General features: G+C 33.4%; 1 protein-coding gene across 2 annotated transcripts in view; it reads right to left on the reverse strand.

Moving 5' to 3' along the window:
- CFAP418 (cilia and flagella associated protein 418) overlaps nucleotides 1-10,621 on the reverse strand; it is a 38,242-nt gene that overhangs the window by 23,785 nt on the left and 3,836 nt on the right. For both annotated transcript variants that reach the window (XM_051970883.1, XM_051970884.1), the window contains exons 3-5: nucleotides 7,554-7,644; nucleotides 5,150-5,214; nucleotides 4,582-4,647 (exon numbers count right to left, since the gene is read on the reverse strand). In XM_051970883.1, the coding sequence (XP_051826843.1) occupies nucleotides 4,582-4,647; nucleotides 5,150-5,214; nucleotides 7,554-7,644 (222 nt within the window). The remainder of the gene's footprint in view (nucleotides 1-4,581; nucleotides 4,648-5,149; nucleotides 5,215-7,553; nucleotides 7,645-10,621) is intronic.

The raw sequence follows: 10,621 nt of genomic DNA on the forward strand, positions 1-10,621 counted from the left end.
TGTTATAGAAAATTTCTATAATGAGGACAAGTGTTCAGTAGAAGCTGTGAGCACAATTCAAGTATGTAAGATCTTGAAGTTTCCTATCTGAAAATATGTGGTCATTACAGCCTAAATAAGTAGGTAGGTTAATTATTTGGCTTAGTCATCTATCTGTTGCTAGATGTATTATGTCTGTTTCTTTTAGCATTTCTGCTGTTGATGACTTTCCTGATAGGCATTTATATTTGTGAAGTTACCTACTCTAATTACTGGTTACTAGTTACTACTCTAACAAATGGTTGGGGTGATAGGTGGACCCATATGGGAGTTGGGATACAGAACCCTAATTTGTATGTTGAATAGTCTCAATAGACTCCAGGCCATGGTGGAAATAATACAAACCAGATGACAAATTCACTGGATTTGTTAGCAGATCAGGACACTCATACTAGAGAAGTAGGACCCCAGCATAATTTGGTGTGAGACTTCTTGTTGGCTGAAGAAGATAAGAGTTTGTGGGAAATTAAATTTTTGCTGTGTGAAAATTGAATGATAATGGACAGGTAGTGAAGGAAATTGCCAAAGACAGCAGAAAATTGGCCCATGTCTCATTCCAGACCTGGTTCTCTCTGATGTGATTTATCGTGGGGGGGGGGGTTGTCACCAGATGACGGCAAGCACCAAAAGTTGGGGTTCAGTCATGTGAAGAATTCACAATAGCCATTCTGTTTGGCAAAAGTAGATTTATTTGGGGGAATAGGTTGCAGACAACATGAAAGGATACAATAAACATTGAGAATGGTAAATATGAAGTGGAGTTGGGAAAGCATATGAAAGGTAAGTTCGTCAGTGAAACTCACAATTTCCAGTAGATGCCTCATGAAATTGGGGCATGCCTTTATCTGGCAGGCTAAATCCTGAAAGAGATTTAGTACCCTAAAGAGTTGACTGTAAGGAGAAGTAGGGTTGGGAAGCATAGTGGAGTTAGGGAAGATACCACATGGCATGGAGGAAGGGAAAAGACACCATAAAGCAGAGTGTTGTGGTGGGCTGATAGCCATGGAATGGCCTACAAGTAAGTTTTTTAGGTAAAATTTAACCTCAGGGACATGATTGGGATTTTCCACAGAGGATGGATGTCAGGAGCTAGACATAACTTGGATTTCTGAGTAGATTACCTTTAGAGGGTGGGACCAAAGAACCAAACTGAAAATAGGTTCTTTGGTTCCTGCTGATAGCTTTGAGTCATACTACTTCTCTGTCTGCCTGCCCTCTCCCTCCTTCCCCCACCTCCATGTGATACAGCTTATTACAAGGGTAGTACACACATCACTGGTCAGAATGGTAAAGATTGAACAACCTGAAGGGGGAGGTCCAGTTAGACTTGGAGTATTAAAAGGATGAGGATGGACCCCAGCAGAGAAAAAAGAAGAAACTAAGTCCAGAGGGATTGGAGACTGAGAACAAGATGGTTGAGGAAATGTATCAAGAATGATGAGATGTTTTCAAAGATTAATAGATTAAGTGGAGGGAATGAATGGGATAACCTGTGTGAAAACCTCTCATAACAATGTGGCCTTGGCCTATGCCACAACTGTAACAAGTTGAGCTATAGCTAAAAGCTGTGCATGTTCAATTGGGAGTTGCCCTTTCTTGTGAGATAATCCCTTTTTGCTTTTTACCTTGAGAGTCTCTGATTTTAATTTAGGTAAGAGTAGCTGTCCCATATAATAGTGAGCTTTTTATTCTTTGTAATGTTGTTTTCTGCTTCTCTTTTTAGACTTTCACTTCTGTTTATTTGCATGTTCATATTTCTTTGCTGAGACTTGCCAGTGCAGATTCCAGTTTTTCTATAGTGCTATTATTTTTGCTTTCATAATTCTCATTTCTCTTTTGAACACTCAGGAAGAATATATTGTGATTCTATGTTCTTCTCATTCTACAGTCTTCTGTCTCATCAAGTATTGGATCATTTCCTTTTGTTCTGTAGTATTTATTCATAGACACCTCGATTAATTTACTCTAGAAGTCATATTGCCTTCTTGTTATTTCCTTATGTTCTGAGTTTCTGGGTTTTCTTCTTCCTGAGATCTTTTATAGTTTCAATTCTCTCCCTCCCTACCCCCACTGCTTTTCTCCTATCCTCTCTTGACTGTTCCTTCTAATAAGGGCTTCTTTGGGGGTTGGATCTCAAAGTGTCTCCATTTACTCTCACATTCTGTGTGATTCATCATCCTAAGGCTCTGCACCAAAAGACTTCTGAGTGACTGGCCCTAGCTAGATGTTGTGTTCTTTCCCTCAGGCTTAGTCCAGTGCTGCAAAACACTCCTCCCTCTACCAATATAGCCTATCCTGATGTCTTGTTACACTCCCTTGGTTCTTCAGTTCTTTAGTCTGGCTCAAGAGAGTAGCCATGCTGGTGCTATACGATTATCCACTCTAGTGCCAGAACTTAAAGAGATTTGCAGTGCTAGTGCTACCAGGTTGAAGTCCCCAGAAAGCATTTGCTCCTGGTGGACTGCCACATGCTAGACTGATTGTTTGAAACTATACTAGCAAATTTTCACAGCCTGAAAATCAGACTTCCATGGCACTGAAAAGAGGGTATAGGGGCTAGGTTTTGTTGCAAGCCCCTAGCCATATGCTCAATCTTTGGCTAGTACAGTCTTGTTACTGCATCAATTTTTATTTTTTAACCTTCTTATAAATCCTGGTAAGCTAGACCATAAAGAAAGCAGATGTTACTTCATTTTTGGTACACATTTCTGTTTTAAAGATGTTTAGTCCTTCACTTTGTTGCTAACATGATTTGAAATTCTACAAAATGCTTTTATTAGTTAAAATTTTAAGATTTTGCATTGAGAAGAATGGAAAGAGTATTAGCTCTGGGACCAAAAAATCTGGATTCAAGTCCTGCCTCTGACACTTACTACTTATGTAACCTTGGGAAAATTATTTACCTGTCCTGGGCTTCAATTTTCTTATTAACAAAATGAGGGGGCATCTCTTTGTATGATCCTATGACTAGGGACTGGGCTGAAAAGACTTGTAATTTTGTGAAGCTGTAAGTAAAGTTAGAATGAATTTGTGGTTTATTGGTGTGTGTGTGTGTGTGTGTGTGTGTATGTGTTTTGGACACTGCAAAGCAGTAACAATGATCAAAGAATGGAAAATTCAGTAAAAGTATATGTTAGTTTATGAATTTTAAAATTAGGGTGTGTTAAAGGTGATGCTTTTGGTGTTGGTGAATTAATAGCTCAAGAAAACTCACAGTGAAGGAAAATCTGCTACATACTATATATTAATTCATTCCATTTCTAGATAGTTCTGTTAGAAAATGATGTTCAAAAAGATAGCATAAGACTTTGCCACATGCTTTGCTGAAATTTAGGCAAATTATAACTAGTTCTATTACATATAGGCAAACAATAGCATATTCTTGGTCTACCGTAACCCTAACAAACAGGAAATTAAGTTAGTTTGATATCATCCCTATTGATAAATTCACTTTCTCTAAGATAACTACTTCCTTTCTTGGGTACTTATTAACCATCTTTTCAAAATATTGTGAATTTTTCTAGGGATCAAATTCCAAAGACAAAAGTTGCTATGAGACAAGGCCTGTATTTTTTTAAAACGGCATTAAGTGATCCAGATCTTGTCAAGATATTCATTCAAACTGACCCCCAGATGCTCACCTTTAACTCTACGACTCTGGTGAAAATGTTTCATTATCAAATATTGTATTAAAAAGAGGCAAGAATTAAGAAGATAAGAATATGATATATCAAAATACTACATCATATTTTATATAATTTTCTGTAATTTTGTTAATAAGAAAATTTTCTTTGTTGCTCTTATTAAGTATTTGATATAGAAAACCTTTATATTGTACAACTATATATTTACTATTGATTAAATATGATTTTTACTGTCATTTTTAGAAAAAGTTGAACAGGAATATAACCTCTTTATTATAATACCATTTCTATGAGAAGATGAGATTCAACATAGAGCATCTTTTCTAGGACCTTGAAATCCTCTAAGTTTGAAGTCTGTCAATGCCAATGTCAATGTCAATTGAATCAGAAAAAAATTAATGGTAACGAACTATAGAAGAAATAAAGTTGTATTACTTGCTAAAATTTAAATTCAATATGGGAAAAAATGACTTATAGATGCTTAGATTTTATCTTTTCAAGTAGTTTAAAGGCTTTAAAAATTTTTTTTAAAAGTAGAAACCATTTTCAAAGGAGAAATATTAGTCACAACAATGAGACCAGACACAGCACTTAGATAAACCAGCTAAGAGAAAGAAATCAAGCTGAATGATCCATCCTTTGGGGAGCTTAGTTCTTTTATCCCTTAAGCACATTAACAAACCAAAAAAATAGCATCAAAGCTTCAAAGAATCCCTAATATGACTGCTAAAAATTTCTATATATAGAGGTTAGAAAGAGCAAAGGCATTAAAAACAAAATTATTTGTCACATTTATTCCACTGTTATGCAAATGATGCCAAACAATAAAAACTTTAAAAGCAGCATATCACTTTTAGACAGAATGATAATAAAGTACCAATTATTTCAAATTTCCTACCTCTGGGAAGTATTTGTTCCTATACCACATGGAGTAGAACTTCCTCCAATGTATACTGGACTGCATCTAAATGTAATTAACAAATTTGAGAAATACAAATTACAATTAAAAGGTTATGTTTTGGTAATCAAAATGTTCTTTTCCTTAAGTTTCAGGAAAGGAAATATTTATTCATGACCATGAACTCTGCTTTACTGGATGTAACCTGCACATTCTGGAACACTCAAAGAGTTAAAAATGAGTCACAGAAGAATAATGTTTGCCAAAAAATATGAGAGGAAAAAAGTAAACTCTGGAGAATGTAACAGAACATTCATTCTGAGCAATGTTCATTCTCTTTCATGTGGCAGATTATTTACAATAGCAATAATCTTCAATATGGAAATTTCCTTTACACCATGAGGTCACAAGCCATCAGTCTATTATAAGATATTGCTCTTGGTCCTTCTGAAAAGTAATGCTTTGTTATTTAATGTCAATGTGGTCCAAATGGTTACAAAAAAATGACTATACCACATTCCTAGCTTTTGCTCACTAATGTATTTAATTCACTAAAATTTCAACTTACCTTTTTCCAAGCACTTGAATGGAGGTTCTGACAGATGTGTGATTTGAAGATTTAGATTTTAAGTTCTGTTCAAAAAGTCCAAAACAACAAAAGAGAAAGGCTTTAGAGAAATATAACAGTAAAACTAAGATTCTGCTTTATTTTATGAGAAAAAGTTTATTAAAAAATAAGTTTCAACAAAAATTTGAATGTAATCATTTTAGTTTCTGGAATAAAAATAATGACCAAATCCTTGAGAGGCAGCAAATACAAAGAAGCAGAACTCCCTGAGCAATTTGTAAATTATTCTTCTGACTTTTAGTCTAGGGAAATGAAATACTGCTATTATTAACATGTGAAGATTTAGAGTCAATTTCTAACTCTTCTGGTAATACTTCAGTTCAGTGTTTTAATATGAAGAATCTTCTGTTTAAAATACCATTCTGGAAAAATTCAATAGAGGAGGAAAAAAAATTCAGACTCATTTATAAGGAATGTAAGTAGTACTTACCTGAACCAAAAATAAACTAGCCAACTCCTGGTTAATTTCAGTAATATTCCCTTTAATCAAATGAAATGGATTTAGCCAGTAGAAATTCAGGGAAAATGTATAGATACTTAATTATAATTATTCAGTAGTTCCTATATGATTACCCAACATCCTCATCATTAACTTGCATTTATTAAGTGTTAACTTTGCATGTGATACCATATACCATCTAGGAAGTGGGTTCTCTGCCAAAAAGAGAAGAGAGGGAGAAAAGGCAGTATTAATTCTGCAGAGACAGGCCTTTACTTTGCCTGGTATGTGACCAAACTAAACAAAGACAAAAAACCACCTCTGTGCTTTTTCTTTTCCTCCTTCCAGAAGTAAACTTTTATTTTAAGGGAAAAGAATTTTCCTCCAGTAAATGTATCTCAGTCTTTTTGGTTTAGGGAGCATATTCTATGTGAATGGGTCACCATATTTTCTCCAACAGTTGAGTTCATGCTTATATTACTGGTTGTGTGGCTCTAAGAAAGAGAAAGAGGAGAAGGAATAAGTGTTTATAATCAGCACTACTTTGTGCTAGATGTTGTATCAAGCAGTTTAAAATAATTATCTCATTTGAGCTGAGAAATGGATCATCAGGCATGAGGAATTATATCTCTTCTCTCAGGAATATTTGTGATTCTCATGTAAAGCTCTGTTTCTTTTGTTACCACCAATCATAATCTGTAACCACAAGATTACCCCACTCTTTTCTCTTAGTCAATTTCTGTATTGTTGTCAGATTGAGGCACTAAGGTCATAAACAACAGACATCACCAAGAAGGGGTCCCACTCTTCCACCAGACTGCCAAGTGACAGCAATATGAAACTTATTTCCTCAAGCTGCTAGGGGCCTTTCCATCCAAAACTATTTACTTGAATTTATTTTGTATTCACTTATTTAAGTACATGTTGTCTTCCCTAATGAATGTAAGAGCTCCAGTAATGGCATTTCATTTTTGTTTTTGTTTTACCAGCATCTTTGATCAATACTTTTTGTTTCAGGTTTTTTTCAGGGTGACAAAAGAAAGTCGAAATGGCATTACGACTCTTTAACAGCACAGTCTGCATAAGAATTCTGGGGGCTGATCTTAGGCTTTTTTTTGAACTTTGCTGTTTGGTTCTAGGTTTTCTTTTTTAACTTGGATTTTGCTTATTTTCCTTGTTTTAGTTCTGACTACCAACACATAAATTAGTTGATAAATTCTTAGAACAATTATATTATTGCTATATGTTATCAACTGAACTTATGCACATACAGATTACGGTTTTTGAGATGAAACTATTTCTGCAGAAAGGTGCAGATTCAATTCCATATTTATATTATTATTGGGTACTTCCTACTAACTAGTAAGTACACAATAATATATAGTGTTAGGCACGAAAGATACAAGGACAAAAAATAAAACAGCCCTGTCCTAAAGAAGCTTACATTTTTTAGCTCAATGGTTTTGATGATCTATAAGATCATTATTGGCAATGAAAGCACTCCTGATGTCTAATTATTGCTGCCAACACCTAATAAACAGTAAATCATCAGATTTCTAAATTTCTTGTCACAGTCAAAATAACAATGCTTTTTAAAAAAAATTAATTAAATTCAAGGTCATAGGGATTAGAAGGTTGTCAGGGACTTCGGAAGTCAGATAAATCAAACTCATTTTTCATATGAAAAAGCTGTCAGATTAATTAGCTTTTCCCAGGTTACACAAAGAATGTATTACAATGATAGGGTAGGAGCTGAGTTTCTTTGATTCTAAAATCTTTGCTTTTTATTCAACTGAATGTGTATAGTTACTTTTGACTTAACATTTTCTGAACAATTTCTGAATTGTTTTAAAATATCTCGAAAATTGAAAGGAAAAATCATTATGGTCATTGGACTCTACTTACAATAGGTTTTTTGTCAAAACAGGGCTCTTCAAAGATTTCATTAATTAGACCATCAAGATCATCATCAGCTTTCAATAATATTTTAGTTGATCTGCAAAAAAGGTTCAGGGCATAGAAATCATTCAGTACCAGAAGAGAGTAGTATTATTTAAACAACTCAATAATCAAAAGTGATATTATAAAGAGAAACAGTATATTAATTAACAGATTTTCTAATTGTTCTCTGTTATGAACATTAACATCATGTGCCTTGGAATACAGGACAAATTTTATATGCCAAACATATATTGATATTCCTACATTTATAAAAGAACATTTAAAGTTATAATGTATAAGTTAACAAAAACTAAGCTTCTTTATTAAATTGTATCAGCAATTTGGAGTATATATATAATGAGCAATATGAAATGAGAAAAACAAAGCATTTTGTAAATCTTAAAGTGTTATTTAAAATACCATTTTTTTTTAAATTAGTAAAATTTTCTTCGACCAGAACTTAAAAAAAAAAAAATCAGGGTTTCATTATCAGAGAAGTAATTACCTCTTTAGTACTTAATAATAGCTAGCATTTATATAGTAATTTGTTTGCAAAGCATGCTATAGATATCTCATTTTATTTTTTTGCTATTTTATATATATTTACATGTAATTTTTAAAGATTATACATGTACATTCATCTTTTACAAATTTCCATATGTCATGTTGAGAGAGAAAAACTACAACAAAAGGGAAAAAAAGCATGAGAAAGAAAAATAAAAAAGAAGAAAAAAGGTAAAAACAGTATGCTTCAATTTGCATTTAATCTTTATCACTGTCTCTCTGGAGGCAGATGGCATTTTCCATCCAGAGTTATTAGAATTGCCTGGGATTACTGAATTACTCAGAAGAATTGTCTATCATAGTTGATTATTACACGATCTTTTTTCTTTTTTTCATTTTTTTTGGGAAGGCAAATGGAGTTAAGTGACTTGCTCAGGATCACACAGCTAGTAAGTGTTGTCTTAAGTGTCTGAGACAGGATTTGAACTCAGGTCTTCCTGACTGCAGGGCAGATATTCTATCCAATGCACCACCCAGCTGCCCCTTGATTATTATACAATCTTGCTATTTCTGTGTACAATGTATTCTTGCTTCTGGCTCACTTCCCTCAGCATCAGTTCATGTAAATCTTTCCAGGTTTTTCTGAAACCAGCCTGTTCATCATTTCTTACAGAACAATAATATTACATTACTTTCATATACCATAATTCATTTAGCCATTCCCCAATTGATGGGCATCTACTCATTTTCCAATTGTTTGCCACCAAAAAAGAGCTGCAACAAACATTTTTGCACATGTGGGTCCTTTTCCCTTTTTTTATGATCTCTTTGGGATATAGATCAAGTAGAGACAATGCTGCATCATAGGATATGCAGTTTGATAGACCTTTGAGTATAGTTCCAAATTGTTCTGCTAAATGATTGGATCAGTTGGATCAGTTCACAACTCCACCACTAACAATGCATTTGTGTCCCAATTTTCCCACATCCTGTCCAACATTTATCATTATCTTTTCCTTTTATCTTAGCCAATAGTTGTGAAGTGGTACCTCAGTATTTTTAAAATTTGCATTTTTCTAATCTATAATGATTTTTTCATATGACTGTAGATGACTTTAATTTCTTCCTCTGGAAACTTGCCTGTCATATCCTTTGACCATTTGTCATCTGAGGAATATCTCATTTTATTCTTATAACAGCCCTTTCCTTACACTTACCCTAAAAGGTTAAGTGCTATTATTACCCTCATTTTACAAATGGATATTAAAGCACAGAGCATCAAGTGACTTGTCTAGAATTAGAAGTAATATACATATATATATACACACACATATACATATATATATATGTATATATATATATGACATTGCAAATCTTAAAAGTGCTAAGTTTTGGCTTTTATTATAGTAGGAGGCAAAAATTATATAATTACTGGGCAAGAATAAAAAAAAAATAGATTGTAGCAGAAATCAATTGTTTTATTTCTAATGAAAGATAATCTGAGCCTCATAGTTTTTATGAAATAAACTATCTTTATGCAAAAGACCTTTGTCTGGCTAGAGCTCCTATCCTTCACATTTCAGTTCTGACTCTTTTATTATTTTCTCAGATAAGAAGCCATTAGGCTCACCATTCCTATTAACTGACACCACTACTTCCTGCCTGAAAAAGTTTAATAGCTATCTAGACACTAGATTCCACTATTTACTACTGACTCTCTATAAAGAGAATAATTTACTACTTCTATCTTACCACTCCAACAGGACAAAAAGTTATTTTGATTATAGATGAATTTCATTGGTCATCTTTTTTTTTTTATTAAAACAAAACAAAACAACCATGTGCACATTTTAATTTTTCTGGATGTCATTATTTCTGTATCATTGTAACACTTACCTTTAGTCAAGGAAAATAAAAGCCAATCTAAACTAGACATTCTTAATTACTGAGGTTACTAAAAATGGTTTCTACAGAACACAAAATCAATTATAAACTTGGAATATCCAAATGATCTTGTGTTCAATATTTAAAAGTCTGCATATTCAGTATTTAGCATAATACCGAGCACATGGCATAGAAAAATAATAAATACTAACTAGCTGGAATGAATGATAGATCTCAAGTTAAAGAGCTGATTTACTACACCATACTCGAATTAGGTAATTTTCTTGGGGCAGCAAGGTGATAAAGTGGATAGAGCACTGGGTTTGGAGTAAGGAAGACCTGAATTCAGCTGTCATTTAACTCCATGTCCCTGGGCAAATTAAACATTGTCTGCTTCAATTTTCTCCTGTAAAATGGGGATAATAGACCTCATTTCCTATGATTGATGTGAAGATGAAATGGGATATTTGTAAAGAACTATGTAAGCATTAAAGAGCTATATAAATCTTAGCTATTATGAAATAAATAATAAATTGAACTCTTGGTTTAACTGGAGTTACAAAATATGAAGACTGTAAATTTAAAACGGAGAGATTGTCTGTCTAATACAAACTCATTTTAAAGATGAGGAAGACAAGAGTGAT

Source organism: Antechinus flavipes, chromosome 1 (genome assembly GCF_016432865.1).
Source record: "Antechinus flavipes isolate AdamAnt ecotype Samford, QLD, Australia chromosome 1, AdamAnt_v2, whole genome shotgun sequence".
NCBI lineage: Eukaryota > Metazoa > Chordata > Mammalia > Dasyuromorphia > Dasyuridae > Antechinus > Antechinus flavipes.